Genomic DNA, 21,182 nt, shown 5'->3' with positions numbered 1-21,182 from the left:
CGTAATTTTGATTAGGTCACCTTTCAGTGTTTACACTGTAATGACCTAGTAAGTTTTACTCACTGCTGAGCTACATACTATGATTACTTTTTGTGTACAACTTTTACTTTTCCATGGAATAATTGTTTGCTTTGTTCTCTTTTGAAGCCTGTCTGATTCCTGATCTGTTCTGTGTGACTTTAGGAATTTTCAGGAATATTTTCTGGTGATTCAGTATTCTGAAATTTCACAGTGATATGCTTTAGTGTGGGTCTGGTTTTTTTTGTTAAGATGTTAAAGTAATCACTACCCCCAACCTGGGGCTCGAACTCACAACCATGAGATTAAGTCACATGTTCTACCGACTGAGCCAGCCACGTGCCCCGTGTGGGCCTTTTAAAAAATCTCTTCCACTGGGTGCTTGGTCTCTTTTAAATGTGGAATGGAAATCCTTCTGTTTTGGAAAATGTTTAAAAATTTTTGATGATTTTCTCCTCCATTTTCTGTTCTTTATAGGGATATTAGGATTAAGTATCACCTTCGCTTTCCATCTATTTTTTTCTTTTTACTTTCTGGAGTGTTCTTCAACTTTATCATCCCATTTTTTTCTATTGAGTTTTTTCTATTTTTGCTACTATATTTTTAGTATCTAAGAGCTGTTTTTTATTTTTTGGGTACTTCTCTTAACAGTATCTTGTTGTTTTATGATTGCAATATATTGTTTCGTTTTCTTTTTCCTAATTTGTCCAGGTTGCATTTTACTATGTGCTTATTTTGGTTACTATCTTTTAAGTTAAAAGCTTTCTTCAAATATTTGGTAATTCCTGATGACCTTCTTAGATTTTGGTAGGAATTTAAAGCTGTTTGCAAATTCTGACCTCAAGGGTGGGCTTGTCAGCTCTGAGCATACTTTGGTCTGATTGAGCAGTTTATTTAGTGGGAACTTCTGATGTTAGTATCCTTAGTTATTTCTTCTTAAACTGATGAGATTATTCAATGAAGACTTTCAGTCTCTTGTTTAGAAGGTAAAGAGTTCATACCAGAATATTTTGGGAGCTGAGAGAGGGAAGAAGGCTAAAGATCTCAGCATCTAGTATATGTATATTCATTTACCCAGTTACTTGTATAAACCAACTCAGCAGTGACCAATTTCCGCCAGTTGAGAGACCCTCTGTTTTAGTGCTTAGAGAATAAACCTCCAGTTTTTGCCGAGATTGAATAAGAGAAGCAGCACAGCTGTGCAGAATAGGGTTTGATGGTATCTATTTCCAGCTGATTCTCTCTCTTTTTTTTTTAATGTTTATTTATTTATTGTGAGAGAGAGTGTGTGTGTGTGCAAGTGGTGGAGGGGCAGAGGGAGAGGGAGAGAGAGAATCCCAAGCAGGCTCTGGGCTGTCCGTGCAGGGCCTGAATTGGAGCTTGACCCCATGAACCATGAGATCATGACCTGAGCCAAAATCAAGAATTGGACACTTAACTGAGCCACCCATGTCCTCCAACTGATTCTTAAATAGACTTTTTACCAGCCCTCCTAATTTTAGCCCCAGTTCATTCTTATTTCCATTCCTAAGTCTTTTGTGGATTCTAAAATTGAAGTTAGGTTGGTTTTCAGCTTTGTCCACTGTCTGCTTGAGATTTGTTTTTTTCAGACCTGTTAAATTCATCTCTGTAGCTTCTGAATTTTTATTGTTATTCTTTCTTTTCCTTAGTCTCTTTTTCCTATGGGTGTGTGTCTTTTTAAAAAATAATTTTTACAGAACAGTTTTTATATGGTTTGATCTGTCATCTTTACTTGGAAGTTGATACAACTAGCATCTTTATGACTGTATATCCTTGACTTCTCTGCCTTGATTTATTTTACATCAGTTACTCGTGATATCCCAATTATATTTTCATATTTTCACCACTGAATAGACAATAGTTAGAAGGACAAAGCAGTATAGATAGTCCACTCTTAACTGAATTGTCAGATTTAACTGAACATTCAGAACATATTGGAATTTGATAGAAACAGTAAAGAATGAATTAGGCAGATTGGTTTTTTTTTAGGCAGATTTTTTTTTAAACTGTAGTAGAAACTACATGGTAAATGTAAGGGTTCTATTTTTACAGTTCTTCGTAAGTCTCATGACTCCTACTGATTTGCTAGAGCTATGGTAATATTTTATCTCCTGCTTGTATTCTAGAAATGTGGTATTCACAGACATAAATTCCATACTTCGCTACTTGGCTCGAGTTGCGACTACAGCTAGGCTCTATGGCTCGAACCTGCTGGAACATACTGAGGTAAGGAAGGAACACTTCCTTGGGTTTGTTTTCTTTTGTTTTGATTTATACTTCTATTCTTTTGAGAACTTCATTTTATTGTTGACTTATGTATGATTATTCTATTTAAGGTTATTGATGGAGTTTTAGTTACAGACCTAGCTAAGGAATTCTCATCTTATTTTTATTTTCAGGAAAAAACTTCCTAGCTCCTAAATTTCAACTTTTAATCCCCACCAGCAGTCCTGTTGGGTCACTGAGTGCTGTCTTCTTCATAGAGTCCTAAAATTTCATACCTGGATGTAACTGTATAGATCATCTCCTGCACCTCCCTTAATGTTACAGATGAGGCAGCAGGCCTAGAAAATTATGAGGTTTTCCCAGGGTCACACACATAGTTTGGATTCTCTTTTCCTTTCTAGGTATATACTTTGATTAATTATAGCAACAGTAGATTAACTTCCTGTACAATTGTTTAGATGCTTTTCTCTTTGTTTGTAGTCTGCTCGAATTTTCCTAAATTTGCAAAATTTGAAATATAAAGAAGAGTTTCCTAAGAATTTACTTTTAAATTTTGCAGGTGGATAATCACCTGCCGGTTTTGATCAAGTTGGTTATTCCTTCCTGCTGCTGCCAGTTTTCAAATCTTTTTCTTCCTTGAAGTGCCCCTCCACACCCCTGCAAAAAGAAAAAACAGAAAAATGAATGAATGAAATTTGTTTATTTTAATGCCAATTTAGATCCCAGGCAACCAGAATTAAATCCACATAATGGCAGATTCTGTAATTGGAGATAAGATAGGCATGTTTCTAACTAAGGCCATTTGTTTGTTTAAATCTAAACCGTGGTGTGCATTTATTTTCCATCTTTTATGTTCACAGATTGATCACTGGCTGGAGTTTAGTGCCACAAAATTGTCTTCATGTAATTTGTTTACTTCTGCAATCAACGAGCTCAATCATTGCCTGTCTCTGAGAACATACTTAGTTGGAAATTCCTTGAGCTTAGCAGATTTATGTGTTTGGGCTACCCTGAAAGGTATCAGTTATTCTTCCTGAAGGTTGTTCTATTTTAATTGATATTTTGATGAGTAAGAAGTGTACATATTTCTGCATATGTGAATATATACATACATATACATGTGCATACACACAAACATACCCACATAGAAAGAGTCACTTAGGACTTCCTTGCAAAGGAATGACCACCTGCTACTTTATGCCGGTCAAGTCACAGGGATTCCCTATCCTTTGCTGTCCCTAGAGGTCATCTTTCTCACTAATCCATCTCCCTGCTGCCTATGAAGCTGACCTTGGCCCTGCTAAAGAAGCCCTCATCCCATTTATGTCAGCACCTCTCCTGTCTCAGCCATTCCTTTACTCCAGGCATTGTTGTCTCTGATTATGGGTGTATATATGTTTGGGGGGTAATCTGGAGTTGTTTCTCTTGGGGGTCACTGATCTGTGATCTGGGGGTCACTCTTCTGTGACTAGTTTGTAACAGGGTAAGATTATGGGATTGATGAGAGATATAAAGGGGACTTGAATTTTGTTATTTTCTTTAAAAAAAAAAAATAGCAAATACGCCAGAAGGTTTTATCATTGTTTAATTCTGCATTATGTGGCCTTTTTTACATTATGTGTAATATTTTTGTGGCTAAAACTTTTCTCCAAATTCAATTAAATTATTATTAAAATAACCAACATAAAATGAAGTCCTTTTCCAATTAAATGTTTTCATGTATAGGTTTGACATTGTTGTCTTTTTTTTATTTTTGACTTAATATGTGTGAAAAGGAAGATAATATCTTAAGGATGTAGCTTTGTGATGTTAATTAAATTTTCCTTCAGTGCCTACTTTTGATGTTACATCTGAAGAAATGAGCTACTTCTTGATCTTGAATTCTATTTTGTTTTCTAGTGGATCTACTTAAAGTTTTTCCTTATCTACGAAATGTGGCATTGTTGGGGTGCCTGGGTGGCTCAGTCAGTTAAGTGACCCACTCTTGGTTTGGGCTGTGGTCATGATCTCACAGTTCTTGAGATTGAGCCCTGTGTCGTCAGGCTGTGCCCTGACAGGGCAGAGCCTGCTTGGGATTTTCTCTCTCCCTCCCCTCAAATAAACTTTAAAAAAAAAAAAAAAGTGTGGCATTGGCCTTACAGTGGGTGTGTGGTGGTGGTGAGAGCAGGATTTAGTATTCATTTCATTGAGTTGAACTGCAGAAATAGTTTTAATTACCTTTTGTGAATTCTGTAAAGTATGTTAAAGAATTACATGAAAACATTGCAATGTGTGTCTACATTTAAAATGTTTGATTATGGAAGTGTGCCTTTTTTTTTTTTTTTTTTTTTTTTTTTTTTTGGTAAGTAGACTCCACACTCAATAGGGGGCTTGAACTCAAGACCCTGAGGTTAAGAGTCACATGCTCCACTGACTGAGCCAGCCAGGCGCCCCTATAGAAGAACAACTTTAAGCCATCTTGTTTATTTAAATTAACTACAACTAGAACTTTGCTTTCAAAGTCGCAGATTTATTGAATGGTTTTAAAATTATGTTTGCTAACAGGAAATCCGGCGTGGCAGGAGCAGTTGAAACAGAACAAAACTCCAGTGCATGTCAAACGCTGGTTTGGCTTCCTTGAAGCCCACCAGGCCTTCCAGTCCGTAGGTACCAAGTGGAACGTTTCAACCACCAAAGCTAAAGTGGTGAGCCATTCTTAATGCTGAGACTGTAGATCTGAAAAGAAAATTATTCCTACTAATAGTTTGGTTTTTTTTCCCCCTTTCCATCCATGAAAAAGGATCTTCTTGGAAAAATCTGCCAAGGCTATTATAAAGTTTTAGCTTACCTTTAATTATTTAACTACATAAAGCCTAATCTTTGTAATTATATGTCTAAAATATTATGGTCATCCGGTATATGTCCCTTAGGAAATCCAAACTCCAAGTAACTAAAACCTCCTTTTTATAGCTATACCGTATTTTCTTCCTCCTGACTCTCTCCTGTTTGTTGATTTTTAACCATTGAGTCCTAGGCTTCTGCAGAGCCTTTTTGTTGATTCTCTAGGACGTGTGACGTAGAGTACAGTAGAAAAGATTCTCTTCCCAAGGTCTCTGTACTGTGATCTGTTTAACATATTAGGCATGTATAGTAAAGTTTAAAGATTTTCTGGCACAGTAAAATTTGAAAACTACTGTCTGCTTGGGTAAAGACACCACAGTCCACTCAGCTGTTTTGGCTAAAAATCTTCATTCATCCTTCACCATTTTTTTCCCATGAAATCAGTCAACAAGTTGTCTTCTCATATTTATGTTTTCTGTCTCCACTGCTTTTGATTTTTATTGAGGCCTCATTACCCCCTGTTGATTTAATACCATAATCTCATCAAAGGTCTCTCTCTTTTCTAGTTTAGCTTCTGCACTGGGCTGGGTATCATATTAGAAAGTACAAATAAATGGTCCCATTACCCCCTGAGATTTCCTCATTGCCTAAAACCTAAAAGCAAGTTCATAAGAGGCTTCGTATTTTGGACCTTGTCAACAGCTTCAGCTTCTTTGCTCATTCACCCACCCCATGTATTTCTAACTTTTCATAGACATTGCATTGTCTTTGTGTCTTACCTGTGCTGTTACCCCTTTTCTTAGAATGAATACCTTCTACATTCTGCATCTGATGTATCTCCACGTACTTTTTAAGGTCCAGCTTGGTTCTTACCTCCTTAAGCTTTTCCTGATGACCCTAGATGCTGTTGGTTAACTTCAACTCACTGCTGTAACGCATTCTATACATACATATGTATAGTCTGTTGCCAGTGTTTAGTTTTATTTATGTCTTTCACAAGATTTGGGGTCCTTAAGTGCAAGGATGACGTTCTAGTCATCATTTGTCTTGTAACCGTGCCTGGCACGTAGTGGGTATTGAGTATTGAATGAGTGTATTCTTAAACATCTAACGATGTAACTATTTTATATGTTGTTTTTCTTCTGCTTTTCAGACATCTGAGAAAAAGCAAGATGTTGGGAAATTTGTTGAGCTTCCAGGTGCTGAGATGGGAAAGGTTACTGTCAGATTTCCTCCAGAGGCTAGTGGGTAAGAAAATGTAACTTGTAATTAAAATGAAATATATTTAATGGAAAAGCTTAAAGACCATTAAATGCTTTTAATATTACTAGATTACTAATATGGAAGAAAATGAGTAAGGTTTTAATTGTTGGGGGGGTCAAATTTCTGAACATTTAAGTCTGTTATAATTAATGTTAATGTATTGAATTTGTAGTTTTAGCTTTTTAAAGCAATTAGACAACATTGTTATTTTGCCCCAGATGGAATTTTAACTATAAATAGGAAACTTTCCATAAATAGAAACCCTTAAGTTTTATTTACATTTTGAGATTTTTAGGCTCTCATTTAATAGGGATTTGTTTTGTATCCTGAGCAGTTCGTTTGGTGAGCAGAAGTTATGGTAGAATTATTTTTAAGTTACTTTTTTACGAAATAAAATGGCATCCTGAAAAGCCTATTCTTATTGAATTCTTTCTGTTGTTAGCATGTTTCCCAACCCCTTTCACTTTTGGCACCAATAGAAAATAATATTTGAAGGGTGCAGTAGAGAAGAAGACTGTTCTGGCTGGTGGTCACCAGCCTGGGACTGTCTCAGGCCTTGCCCAGCATTACCCAAGGTCAGGGGGAGTCCACCTTTGCACCAGCCTCTGTGAGCATACCGGACAAGCTTTGTGATAGCCCCTTTCCCGTGATAGTGAGTAATACAGTAAAATACCTCTTATTAATGCCAGAATTTTGCTTAATTTCAGATTTTCTTACCCATTTGTGGTAAGTGGAATGTGTAGATAACAGAAAGTGGCAGATAAGGAAAAATCCATTTTATTTTAGTTGTTCTTAAGAGTTCTCCACAAAGTTTTCATAAACACCATTGACAAGAAAATCTGTTTTAGAATTCTGCATTTTCTCTCTGCTCTTCTAAGTTTGCTGATTTTGGTGTCAAAATAAAGGATTGATGGAAGGGGATGAAAGAGAAATAAGGATTTTGGAAAATTCACAGACTAAATCGTTAAGTGATCGATGGATAGTTGACTAAGTGGAATCTCACAGATAAGACTTCTCATACACACTTAATTCCTACTGACATCTTGGGTCCATGCGGCCCTGTGTTCTGTTCCTGTGTGCTTACTGCGACAGGTCATGCTTTCCCGTTGGGAGTGAGTGACTTTAATGGTTTGATAAAAAGCCACTTTCTAAGCAGTGGCTGTTTATAGCTGCAGCATTTGGACATTTGTCCTTTTAGAATCTTCTTATATTTTTGTCACCATCATTTCTTGGAATAGTGAGTGCCTCACATTTATAATTTACTCTGTAAAACACATTTGTCTGCCATAAGTCATGTCAATTTCAGAGACCATAGTCTTGGCCAAATACAATTTTGGGATTTGGAATATAAATTAATGTTCAGGTATTTTGGGAATCTTCTTTTTTGTTTGGTGGGTTTTTGTTTTGTTTTCTTATTCATAATTTTTGTCCTATCCCCGTATACTGCTGAAGAATTCTTTAATTTTTCTTTTTTATTTTTCTATGTCTTTCATGAAGAGCCAGAAGGCACGGCTTCAGCCCTGTTTCTTTCTTTTTTTTTTTTTTTTAAGGTTTATTTTTGAGAGAGAGAGACAGTGCGCAAGCTGGGGAGGGGTGGACGGAGAGAGAGAGTCCAGGCTCCGCACTGTCAGCGCAGAGCCCCATGCAGGGCTCAAACTCACAAACTGTAAGATCGTGACCTTAGCTGAAATTGAGAATTGGACACTTAACCACCTGAGCCACCCAGGCACCCCAGCCCTTTTTCTTATTCCTAGCTAACATATATAGAAGCTGTTATGTACAGGTACTATCAAACCCTATACACACAGCGTTTTAATCCTCACAGCCCTGTGAAGAAAGCACTGTTAACATCTCCGTTTTACAGATGGTTTCGGAAACTGATTCATTCAACATTTTAGTAATTTGCCAAACTCAAACCTGTGCTATCTGGTTCTAGAATCCATTTGACTTAAAGTTCTATTGCCTATGTTTGTTATGGGTGGCAGAAGCCCTATTCAGCATAAGTGCTAACTGTGACATAGCGCGAATCTCACTTTTTTAGCTATTCCAGTTAGGTTGTTTCTTGAGCTGATTACTATTTTAGTTACCTTGTGAATATTTCATAGTCTTGTTAGCTTTCTTGACATTTAGACTTGTTAGAACTGCACACATTATTTCAGGTTCAGAATAATATCTTTAAAATTTTTTTTTAATTTTGTTTTTTTAATCTTTATTTTTGAGAGAGAGAGAGAGACAGAGTGCGAGTGGGGGAGGGGCAGAGACAGAGGGAAACACAGAATCTGAATCAGCACAAAGCCTGACGCAGGGCTGAAACTCACGAACCGTGAGATCATGACCTGAGCCGAAGTCGGATGCTTAACCTACTGAGCCACCAAGGTGCCCCCAGAAATAATATCTTTAAGTGTAAGAGAATGGTTTGATTTCCTCATTCCTCTTAAATTAATTCTTTTGTGTAAAGCCTAGCACATTAACTATCATATAGTATGGGTAGTCAGTGATTAGTAGTTGTCTTTTTTTTTTCTGTTTTTAATGATAGGTATAACATGATACAAGTATAACACTTTCCATGAAAACTGCAGTAGGTGTTTCTGTTTCTTTCTTGGAACTCACGGTCCTTTGTTTTATTTTACTTTCGGTAAACCTTTTATTTTAGCATAGTTCTAGACTTACAGAAATGTAGCAAAGATAGTACAGAAAGTTCCCACATATACCGTACCCAGTTGTCCATGATCTTAACATCTTACATTACTCTAAGGTACCATTGTCACAAGTGGTGAACCAATATCAGTATATTACTATTAACACTAAACTCCATACCTTTTTTTGATTTCATTAGTTTTTTTACTAATGTCCTTTTTCTGTTTTAGAATCTCATCTGGGATACCAGTGACAGCCTTTTATTTTATATAGAAAGTTTTGAATAGCCGTAAATGCATTGCTTTGTACTTGTCTGCATTAACTGGTGCATATAAATAAATCCTTCTTAACATTGAATCATTGATCTAGAATGCTACGTGAATTTTTAAAACATGGATTGATTTAAAAACTGGTGTGAAGACATGCAAGGAGTTGTATTTTCCTCTCCCCTGTTGACCCCAGCTGAGATTAGAGGTGGGCGAGAAACTAGGAGACTAGCGCTGGGAGACGGTGGCTACCATTGTCAGTGGCAACTAATAAAAGTTCGTGAGAGCGGATTATTAAACTTCCTCACTTCATGCCCTGTTTGCTGCCTGGGAAAGTGTATTTTCATCGTTAGTGGTACAAGATACTGCTTTTTACCCACTTCACTGATCAAGGGAAATGGTGACTTATTATATCAACGGGCCTCTGATATATTTTATTCCTTGTAATTGCCAACTGCCCATAGGAACAGAATAGTATTTTCACAGATTGCGATTCATGGAGCGTTGGTCCTGGATGAGACCTGTAAAGTCCTCTAGTTGAAATCCTTGTATTTTGGCTTTTGAGAAAATCGAAGCCTTGAGAATAAGTGGCTCTTCTGCAGCTTCCCGATTCCCGTGTGTCCGTCCACGAGTTAGCATGTGGCAGTGGCGATCTCAGAGGCGCCTCTCGCTGGCGTGCACGAGGTGGGTGCTCCGTCCACCACAGAGTCAGGTCTCTGTGCACACGCACTCCCGTGTAGCCCTGGACACCGTTTTCCAGGAAGCAGGTTTCCCCTAACTAAACGACCACTCATTTCCTCTGTAAAAAAGAAAAAGATTCTCCTTAAGGTGGTAACGTGACTAAATCACTTGTCTCTTTGTGAGATGTTCCATGTGAAATTGTTTCTTGTGATGACTTTATAAATGTTGTAGTGTCTTTTTCTTCCTGTGAGGGTCAGCTTTTCTATCAGAGTACTTTCTTGTTAGAAAATAAACTATGACGGGAGTACCAACTAGAAGGATTTTTGTTTAGTTCTCATCTCCTCAGGAAGGTTAAGTTCAAGTATTTAGGTAAAACATGTTAATGAGTTTCTTTGTGAAATGTTTTTGTTTTAGTTACTTACACATTGGGCATGCAAAAGCTGCTCTTCTGAACCAGCACTACCAGGTTAACTTTAAAGGGAAACTGATCATGAGATTTGATGACACAAATCCCGAAAAAGAAAAGGAAGATTTTGAGAAGGTAATTAAAGGTGTAGTGATGACCCTTTGTCAGAAAAGTTAATTAAAATTAGAGGGTGACTGGATACCTTCATGGTAAGAAAATAAATGAAGTTTGTTCTCATAGCTGCCTTTTTCCCTCATCTGTCTATTCTGTGTCTGAGACCTAAGGCAAGCAATATTGAGCTCCTATAGCAAAAAACTTCCACTTACTGTTTTCTTCCTCAATTGTACAATTTTACCAAAGTGCTATGTTTTCCTCTAAGTACCAATTTCTTAAATGAATTGGTCACTAGAGACAGGCTTCCTTTCTGTCATATAATTGTAAGTGTGTGAATGAAACAAACACCAAGTAGGTATCAGAAAATGGGGAGGTTTCTTGGCCTCTTCTATCCTCTTTGTTCAGAAGCACTGCAATATGTTCAAAGAGAGGGCAAATGATTGTCAGTATGACCAGTTTTCCAGAGTAAATGGAAAGCTCCATCATGAAATCAGCTTTCTCAGCTGAAAATTTGGAGACTAGTATAATGATTATCTTTTTTTTTTTCTTTTCTGACCTAATATACAACTTGTACAACCATTTTCAGGCTTTTTTTTTTTTTTGACTGATGGTGTATTATTACATTTGCCCAAATGCAGTATCAAGGATTGAAAATACACAAGAAAATGCAAAAGATAAGTTGATGGTTATTTTGGATTCTCTTTGCAGGTTATCTTGGAGGATGTTGCAATGTTGCATATCAAACCGGATCAATTTACTTATACCTCGGATCATTTTGAAACTATAATGAAATACGCAGAGAAGCTAATTCAGGAAGGGAAGGCTTATGTGGATGATACTCCTGCTGAGCAGATGAAAGCAGAACGTGAGCAGAGGATAGAATCCAAGCATAGAAAAAACTGTAAGGCTCATTTAATGTCTTATATTTTAATTGGCGGTCTGTGTTCTACTTCTTTAGTAGAACAAGATTTCTGTGAAAGATGCTGGTTTGAGGCCCATTTGGGAATGTGATCCATATGTTCATCACAGGTTTCTTTTTTTCTTTCGTTAATCATCTTTACATTGTTACTACTTTGTTGGTGTCACAACTGCATGCGAAGCGTGTGTGCCCGTAGTTGTGCCCATAGTGTCTCACTGCACTTGGTCCTTTGCATTGTGTTCATTCCATTGCAGTGAGTACTTCTGCATTTCTTTGTAGTTCTCCCAGTTTAAATACTTAGCCTTTCTAAGAGGTTCAGTGATCGTGTTATTAGTACCCGAATCTTCTTTTCAGCGTGTGAATGTAATATGTAAGCTTAGTTAGTACAACTCTATACCTCTGAGATATCACTTAACGAAAAAGCATATTTCTTATTCATTACTTGTCTCCTGAGCTACTGATTGGGGCTGTTTTTATTCTGCATTTATGTTGCCATAATGTCACATTTGGGAAGTGTATAGTGAAGTGTCAAATTGTTAAAAAGTCTTTTTTTTCCCCCCTCTTTTTGACGTTTCCCTAACATTTTCAAAAATAGTTAACAACTGTATTTTTAGACTCATTTGATTTTTTTTGAGGGCAAAGTGTCCATCATATCTTCAGGAGCTTCCACAGAAAGTCATTGTTTAATAGTTCTTTCTTACCTTCATGGGGCAGGTTTTCAGTATTTTCACAAGATAGAACCGTAGCTACTTGGGACAGAATTTTCTGGGATGAAATTTGTATCATTGTTTTCTGTGATCTCTTTTTTTTTTTTTTTTTTTGATCCAAGAGTCTCCTGTTTTCCACTGGAATGACTGACAGGGCTTTCTGGTAGCCCATGGACTCAGGCTCACAGCCCAAGCCATGTTCTTTACATGGGCACAGGCTGCAGCACTGATGCCTGTGGGCCCTGTGGATCAGGCCAGTCTGGTCTGTCTCTTGAGCATGAGGAGGCAGAGGAACAGAATGCTTCTGCTTCAAAAGCAGAATTAAATTTGAGACGCTCAGGGGCTGGCTAGCTGTGCCTTGATCGGCAAGTGGGAAACACAGGGCGAGAAAAACCTTCAAGTCTCATGTTTCGTCTCTTACCCTTACTTTTATTTATTTATCTCAATGAAAAAAAATTTTATTTAGTTTTGAAAGAGAGACAGTGCGAGCAGGGGAGGGGCAGAGACAGAGGGAGACACAAAATCTGAAGCAGGCTCCAGGCTCTGTTAGCACAGAGCCTGATGCGGGGCTCAAACTCATGAACCAAGAGTCATGACCTGAGCTGAAGTAGGACAATTAGCTGACTGAGCCACCCAGGTACCCCAGGTCTCTTACCCTAAATGAGTACTATATCAGTGAAATGTATTGCTTTGACTTCTGAAAACGTATTCATAGAGTACTTTTCCTAAGTGTTTTTTGTGAGACTTCTTCATAAAAAATGATGCATTAACTCTTCGTACCAGATATTGAAACTATGATGGTATTTTAATTTATTTTTTATTTTATTTTTTTAAATTTATATACTTATTTATTTTTAACAGGCCACGTTTGTTTCTATTGACAACTCATTCTCTACATACATACAGTTATGATGGTATTTTTAAATTAGGGGTGTGTGCTTATAATATAAAAGTAAACCATTAAAATAATTTCAGTTCAACTAGGTTAGTAATATATTAAACTGTAATATAATTAATCTTACAGCTATTGAGAAGAATCTACAAATGTGGGAAGAAATGAAAAAAGGGAGCCAGTTTGGTCAGTCCTGTTGTCTGAGAGCAAAAATCGACATGAGTAGTAACAATGGATGTATGAGAGACCCAACGCTTTATCGCTGTAAAATTCAGCCACATCCAAGAACTGGAAATAAATACAAGTAGGTGTATCTCTTTCATTATGCTAGGCAACCTACTGTGATTTCACTTTGATTGCCTCTACACACAGAGTAGATGCAGAGTAGTCAAGACCTGGATCTTTGTTCACTCATAGATTAATAACTGCTTTTGGTAAAGCATGTAACCTAATCTCTTGGGCTGTTTACTCACCTATTGATTAAGATTATACTAGGTTGTTTCTCAGGTACTTCCTTAAGGTCCTTCAGTTTGCCTAAAGTTGCTTTTTAGGTGTTGATTAGGTGTATTGTGGTGTGTATCTTTAGAAGATCTTTTTCTTCCTCTTATAAACTTGGATTCTGCTGGGCATAAGTTGATTCACAAAAAAAAAGTGATAGACTTGAAACTTTACAGAAATGTGAGCATTATAAGAAAATATGTGGGGTTTTTTTCTAGTTTTGATTAGTTTTCTAAGTGGGTTTTCAGTTAAAAGATTCTTTTTCTTTAAATGGGTTCCCCTTCTCCATTAATTTACCATATAAAGCAACCGTAGAATGTATTTTTTTATACTTTGAAGAAACCCACTATAGATAAATGCTGAATCATAACTTCTGAAGAGATTAGTGAATGTAAATGATAACCTGTTTAGCCAACGTGACTTTCTTTAAACTTGTGGGTATAGATCTGTGTGTCCGTATGTAGACAAACACATTATGGGTGTGGTTACACATGTATACACAAATCTTTCGTTGTTTTTTGTTTTTTTTTTTGTTTTTTTTTTTTTTTTTAGTAAGTCTCATTTTTAACAGGGTGCTTACTCATTTTACTAGGCAAATACTTTGAATACATTGGAAAAGTTAATTTGGATGTGCATTTTCAGTATGAAATAATTGCTAAGCATAATGAGGTAGAAGTTTAATGAAGTTGTAGCCTAAAAATTAGAAGGCATAATACGGCATATTTTTTAAAATTCAAATTAAAAGTACTTGTGCATTATGTACATTATATTAATCAGAAATTGTTTTTGAGACTATTCCATCTTAAATAGAATTTTAATTAACCTAGTTTTCTTCCCTTTTACTTGTCAGAGAAGGAAATGCTTTGTTCTTGAATTCATTTAATCACAGGAGATTAAGCATAGGGATTTACTTGAGTGTGGGATTAATTAAGATATTGGAAAGCTAAAATTTCCCTTGAATTATTGAGTACAGTTGACTCTTGAGCAATGCAGGGGGTTGTGCAGTCAAAAATCTGTATATAACTTTGGATTCCCCAAAAACTTGACTATTAATAGCCTCCTATTGACCAGGAGCCTTACCGATAACACAATTAACACATATTTTGTTTGTTATATGTAATATATATTGTGCTCTTAAATAAGCCAGAGAAAAGAAAATGTTGTTAAGAAAATCGTAAGGAAGAGAGAATACATTTATAGTGCTGTATTGTATTTATAAAAATTCATGTGTAAGTGGACCCATGTAGTTCCAATTTGTGTTGTTCAAAGTCAACTGTATGTATATTGCTTATTGTTTTCTACCATGGTATACATTGGCCATTACAGAAATGTGATTGTGGAATTTGCTGTGAATTGGTTTGAATATTGAGTGGGTTAACTGATCTATTTTCCTCAAAGACTGATGTTTTGATATGCTTTGATAATATTATGGGTTGTAAAACCTATTATTTTTAAGAAATTCCTAACTTGTAAGGAATTATTTCAAATTACTGTTGCTGCTTATAATGCATGATCTAATATGGAAAGGGTAAAATGCTTTATTTTGCTTTTAAAAATATTCTTTTTTTCCAGTGTGTATCCGACATACGATTTTGCCTGCCCCATAGTAGACAGTATTGAAGGTGTTACACATGCCCTGAGAACAACAGAATACCATGACAGAGATGAACAGTTTTATTGGATTATTGAAGCCTTAGGCATAAGAAAGCCATATATTTGGGAATATAGTCGATTAAATCTCAACAACACAGTGCTATCCAAGAGAAAACTCACATGGTTTGTCAATGAAGGATTGGTAGACGGATGGTATGTTTACTGTTACTTAGAATTGAGAGGAAGTAAGAACGTGGTATATCAGTGATTTTAAAACTTTTGAGTGGTGGGGAGGATGAATGGGAAGAGGTGGAATGGGTGGGTCTCTAGGGGTTTTGGTCCTTGTCTTTATTTCATCCAGTGCCTCGGGTCCCCTTCCCCTCCCCTTTATTTTAATGCTACAAACACGGAGTGCCCATTGTGGACCCTGGTGCATGGGAATGAAACACACAAGGGCACAGCCTCTGCAAATCTCAGCATTGTTTAGAAAAATAGTTGTGACTCTGGTCCTTTGTAGATCTGGTTACCACTCTCCACACTGCTGAGGCTCTGAGGCTTTTCTTTTCAGCTGGGTCCCATGAAGACCAAAATGCCCTGAGTTGAAGCAAAGACATAAATGGTCTCTGCCTTGGTGGTGAAGATCCACCTTGTGGAGCAGTTGGTTGCCCAGAGGATTCCGCACCTAGGAAAAGTTTGCAAATCTCGGTAGCATATTAATAACCTATATGGGATTTCTATGAGGAAGAAGAGTATGAAAATTAAAGTCACCTTGTAGCCATGTATCTGTGTAAACAAAACCTGTTCAGATGGGTTACCATGCTGATAAGTCAAGAATATTTTTTATCTAAATAAGAATGTATTCAGTAGTTTCTGTTGGCATCACATAATAGTGACAGTATGTATTAAGTATTATATGTCGAATAAGATGTATTTTATACTGGTTTATTGTGAAGCTATATTTGACAAAAGGCAAATGTTGGGCTCCAGGCAAAGGGTTTTATTGCAAACTTACTAAAGTGTGCAAATTTCTGAAGAATATTAATAAGCAGTGTGTATATTTTTTATAACCCAAATGTGTATATTTTTTTATAACCCAAAGGGCTTTGTGAAGTATATTCATATGTGGATGACATGAGACCATCTCTTCTCTGATTTTCATGGTCATGTATAGAATAGAGACCATGAATATTGTAAAATAAAAAGCAAATAAGAATGTCTTAGTGCATGGATTTTCTGTATTTGAAGCTGTCACCTTTGTGTCTTTTTGAAATGTACTTTACTCTTTCTAGTACGTTTATTTTACTGAGCAGTATTTGACCAGAGAGCAGTTTTGCTCTTCCATGAACGAGGGCTCACGGGAACCCAGTTCTTATAAGCAACTGTTAGTCACAAGTCTTTTCACAAGCTGTTTATAGTTTATTATTCATTAAGGCATTTTGTACTCCTTGTGATTATACATTAAAGAGTTCTCCTTGGTAACTGAACATTTCCTTCTTTCCCAGGGATGACCCCCGATTTCCCACAGTTCGTGGTGTGCTCAGAAGAGGGATGACTGTCGAAGGGCTGAAACAGTTTATTGCTGCTCAGGTGACCTACGCTTTGTTTTCCGGCTTCTCGGTGTTTTTACGTGTCTCATGAATACCCCTTTAGTCTCTGTTATTTCTGTCCATTCTGTGCCTTATTCGTTCCTTCTAATGTAAGGGTAGGATTTTTTTTTTTTTTTTTTTAAGGAGTATGTTTCTAATAGTGGAAAATTGAGAATGTCCTAAACCCTTAAGCTGGAGTGGGACAGAGGCAGCCATGGTATGCTTACCTGTTGAAATATGTGCTCTTGACTGTTGCTGTTCAGGGCAACTGGATTGGTTCGTGCACACTGTTTTATATCCCAGTGGAAGTAACAGTATTTATTGGGTGTATTCTTTTCTAGCATGCATGCTTTAATTAAATATTCTAATGGACACTTCTTGACCTTTAAATCGTTTTATTTATTGTTTTTCTAGGGCTCTTCACGTTCAGTTGTGAACATGGAATGGGACAAAATTTGGGCATTTAATAAAAAGGTACATGTTTTGACTCGTGGTCCTCCTTTCTCATGCCTAACTCCCGAATAATGTAATATGTGTGGAATTCATTAATGTGTTCATTGTAGAGAAAATTTTGTGAAGGATGTTGTCATTTTGCAGACCTTCAGGAAAATGGAATGTTTTCCTTTCTTAAACATAAAAAGAGCATTAAGCCTATTAGCTATACCAAGCAAGTAACCATGATTAAAACAAACAAACTTGGAGTTAGTGGGGAATGGTAACAGTTTTTTCGTTCAATCTTTTATGAACACTGCATTTCATTTTTCTGCTTTCAAGCTGCGAGCTCTCTGTAAGAAGGTATTACCTAATGCTTTTATCTGCCTTACTTAGCACATAGCTTTTAGCATACATGTTATAACCTGAGATGTTATACAGCCTTGAAGCACAATCACATTTATATAAAAGACTTGCTTATACAAATCCATTGAAAATGCATTATTCCTAGTTTCAAAAAAACATGTCCTCTAGTTTTCTTAGTGGCAAAGGGAAGATTGGGCTAACTCCATTCTCTTGTTCCCTTGTGTACTGAGAGGACAGAGTTTTAAAGTTGTATGTCTCATTGAGTTGTATTGAAGGTTCACTGTGTCTTAACTGAATCTAGCTTTTATTTTTTTAACTATTTCTTAAAGTCAAGGAATACTGCATATGGACATTATTAATTACTAATTGGAAGCAGATGCTTAGACACTATAATAAGGCAAATCATTAAAATGCCATGTTTTAAACTATAGTCTCTGTGATTGTGTTCTGTAATTTTTTTTTTTCTTATTGCTGCTTGATTGTGCTGATGCCTTGCCTCAAGAAGTACTTGCTTGTCTCGCATGTGTCTTGAATTTGTTTTATTTAGTCTTGTGTGTTTTTTGATACATAACGGAACTAATTGGTTCTTTCTGTTGCTGCAGTTACTAATAATAAGTACAAGTAGAATTTATAGGTAAAGTTAATTTGGAGTACTTTTCATTAATAAACCAAATTTTACAGGTTTTCAGTTCTAATAAAATCATACATGTGCACTTAGTTCAATTGTATGAACTATATATATATTTCATTATGGTTAGAGAGTTCTGTAGGGTCTGTTAAAGTGAATAGCAGATTTTCCTGTCTTCTGTTCTTACATTTTCTTCCTCTAGAGAAATCACTTTCAGCTCTTTTGGGTAATTCTTTTGGTATTTTTCTTGCCTGTATCTCTAAATAAGATGTGTGTTCGTACTTGATTTTTTTTTTTTTTTAATTTCAGGCATCCTTATTTGACTTCCTACAGTGGAAAGCAGGGATGTGGGTCTCTTTTTCTTATATCTTGTTGGCTTTCTTGTAGCTGATTGTTTTGTTTTCCCCCTCATTTGTTTAGTTTTCTAATTCTGTCTGCAGCTTTCTGCAAGTTATCTAAATTTCCTAACAAGATGTTCTTATGCCTCAGTATACTTTCAGTTTCATTGTGGAGACATCTCTTCCAGAGCCTTCTGTGCTACTCCCTTCTGATCTAGATTAGGGCCCGTTAGCTTCTGAAGCATAGCAAGCAGTCTTCTGAGGTCAGTCATCATCGTCCCAGAATCCCCTTTGTGTTTGTGCTGTGATGGATCCTCTGGTTCTTGGATCTCCCTTCTCTTTTTATTACTCTCTTGCTTTGCTGTACTCCGTCCTTTGGTAGCTCCCTGAGAAGGGGGCAAGGGATGAAGATTTTTGAGACCTTGTATATGGCCTTTTTTTTTTTAATTATTATTTTTTTAATGTTTATTTTTGAGAGAGAGAGAGGGCAGAGAGAGAGGGAGAATGTTTGTTTATTTTTGAGAGAGAGAGAGAGAGGGCAAAGAGAGAGGGAGAAAGAGTATCTGAAGCAGGCTCTGTGTTCTTAGCCCCGGTGCAGGGCTTGAACCCATGAACTGTGAGATCATCAGCGGAGCTGAAGTTGGATGCTTAACCCACTGAACCATCCAGGCGCCTGACTTTTTTTTCACTTAAAAAATTTCATGATTATGTGCTGTGCTGGGGATCTGTTTTCATCCCTATCCATCAGAAGAACATGTGGCTTCTAGTTTGGAAACTCATTCCTTCAGTTCTGGGAAATTTTCTTGAATGCTTTATTTTTTTCTCTACTATGTTTTCTTCTCTCTGGAACTCTTCTTGAGCAGATGTTGGGCCTCCTGGACTGGGCCTCTAATTTTATTTTCTCTCTTTTGCCTTTGCTTTCCGCTAGATCTGCTTGACTCTGTCTTCCTACCTTTCCATTGAGGTTTTCATTTATGTATCATATTTCTAAGATTCCTTTTTTATTCTCTGCTTCTTGTTCTGTTCCTGCTTAGAATGCTAACATCACTAGGAGTATTTTTCTCCTGACATCTCTTTCCTGCAGATTGTTTCTTTAGGCTTATTCTTTCCTGTTAAAGGCATATCAGAGGCATCTCTGATGTCTGGTTAGTCTTGGTCATCTGCACGTGTAACATGGAGGACTAAGGGAGCAGTTAGAAGCCCTGAAGGGAAGAGTTGGACCTTCAGCTGAGACTCACTGTAGGATGACCTGGCTGAGTCAGTTAGTTGGACAGCCTCTGTGTCAGTAACTTTATATCTCACTTCTTGGATTAGGCAGTTTTTCCAGAGGATTTCTTTTCCTTTTTGTTTCTACTGCTGGCCTTCCTGACATCTTCCCACATGTCCTTCACTTTGCCATTCTCTCTGACCCTTGCGGTACAGATCTCTTGTTTAGGGCTCATGTCACATTCAGTCTGATCACTGCTTTGTTTTTTTGTGGCTTGTTCTTTTTTTCCAAGTTCTGCAAATAAAATGTAAGTGAAGCATCAGTGAACTAAATTTAATGCTCTGGCATTGTGAAGCAGTTATTAAGGACAAAGAAAATGTCATTCTTTGGACACTCTCCCACTCTTAGTAACTTAGCATTTCTGTTAAAGCATCTCCTGCTAAAAGACAAGTGGATTAACTCTGGATTAGCTGGAACTCTTTAAATACATTCTCCTTTGGGGAGAGAGCTTTATTTACAGAGTGTGGTATATATAGTGAAGAGAAGAGAGGAGAAATGGATGAAGGAGACAGTGACATGTGGGGTGGTAATAATCTTAGTATCTCTCTGCAACTACTATAATCTGTATTTTCTTAGCCTGACTTTTCATCTCAGAAGGAAACTAATACAGAATAACTAAATAGAATCCATTTCCATTAAATGATCTACCTTATTACTGATAGACATTTCACCAGCTCCTCTCTAACTTCCTTCTTGGTTTTACATGTTAAGGTTTGAAGTCTTCAGTCAAAGCAGAAGAGTCACAAGCTTTATTAAGGTGTTCATTTCAGAATAGTATTTACTTCCATCAAATTTTATCTAGTGCTTTAATTTTAAAATCTGTGTTAGTATTTCAGTGGTATGATAATATAATAGTTCTTTCCCCAAATCTCATCTTTACCCTCATGTGCTCCTAGCTAGAAAATTTATGTAAAGACTTCCCTCTTCAACCCGAAACAAGCAGAGTCTTCCTTGAAATGAACAACTTTCAAGTAAACCCCAGTCAGTGAAAGGGTGTCCTGGTTGAAGTGTGTCGAGGGTTCTGGAGTCCTCTTCTGCCCAGTCCGAGGCCTGTCCTTCCCCCACTCGGTGGTGTCTGCTAGAGCAACTCCTTGAAATTCCTGGGACCCTTTAGAGTAATTTGATCCAGAAAGTTTTAGAATTGCAAACCTTTAGATAAATAAAACTATAATTTTAGAGCTGTAAAAGACTTAAATCTTTTAATCCAAGATTTCCCAAACTTGTCTGATCCTGACCATCTATGGAATGCTTATTAAAAATAGATTTCTAGAGGTGCCTGGGTGGCTCAGTTGGTCGAGTGTCTGACTCTTGACTTCGGCTCAGGTCACGGTCTCACAGCTTGTGAATTTGAGCCCCGTGTCAGGCTCTGTGCTGATGTGCAGAGCCTGCTTGGGATTCTCTCTGTCCCTCCCCTGCTCATGCTCTCTCTCAAAATAAATAAACTTAAAAAATATGTAGATTCCTAGACTTTATTTCAGACCATTACCTTGATAATCTTTTAGTG

General features: G+C 36.9%; 1 protein-coding gene across 3 annotated transcripts in view; it reads left to right on the top strand.

Moving 5' to 3' along the window:
* Window positions 1-21,182, top strand: part of EPRS1 (glutamyl-prolyl-tRNA synthetase 1) — a 72,141-nt gene that overhangs the window by 5,664 nt on the left and 45,295 nt on the right. The window contains exons 3-13 of one of the 3 annotated variants that reach the window (XM_043568212.1): window positions 2,166-2,265; window positions 3,126-3,282; window positions 4,810-4,949; window positions 6,239-6,333; window positions 10,347-10,473; window positions 11,161-11,353; window positions 13,103-13,274; window positions 15,041-15,274; window positions 16,564-16,648; window positions 17,062-17,121; window positions 17,422-17,442. In XM_043568212.1, coding sequence (XP_043424147.1) covers window positions 2,166-2,265; window positions 3,126-3,282; window positions 4,810-4,949; window positions 6,239-6,333; window positions 10,347-10,473; window positions 11,161-11,353; window positions 13,103-13,274; window positions 15,041-15,274; window positions 16,564-16,648; window positions 17,062-17,121; window positions 17,422-17,442 — 1,384 coding nt within the window. Of the gene's footprint in view, window positions 1-2,165; window positions 2,266-3,125; window positions 3,283-4,809; window positions 4,950-6,238; window positions 6,334-10,346; window positions 10,474-11,160; window positions 11,354-13,102; window positions 13,275-15,040; window positions 15,275-16,563; window positions 16,649-17,061; window positions 17,122-17,421; window positions 17,443-21,182 lie in introns of those variants that run through there. The other 2 variants (XM_043568213.1, XM_043568214.1) reach the window with 2 other exon arrangements.

The sequence above is a fragment of the Prionailurus bengalensis genome, chromosome E4 (assembly GCF_016509475.1).
Source record: "Prionailurus bengalensis isolate Pbe53 chromosome E4, Fcat_Pben_1.1_paternal_pri, whole genome shotgun sequence".
Lineage (NCBI taxonomy): Eukaryota > Metazoa > Chordata > Mammalia > Carnivora > Felidae > Prionailurus > Prionailurus bengalensis.
This window is presented reverse-complemented; position numbering and strand designations above follow the sequence as displayed.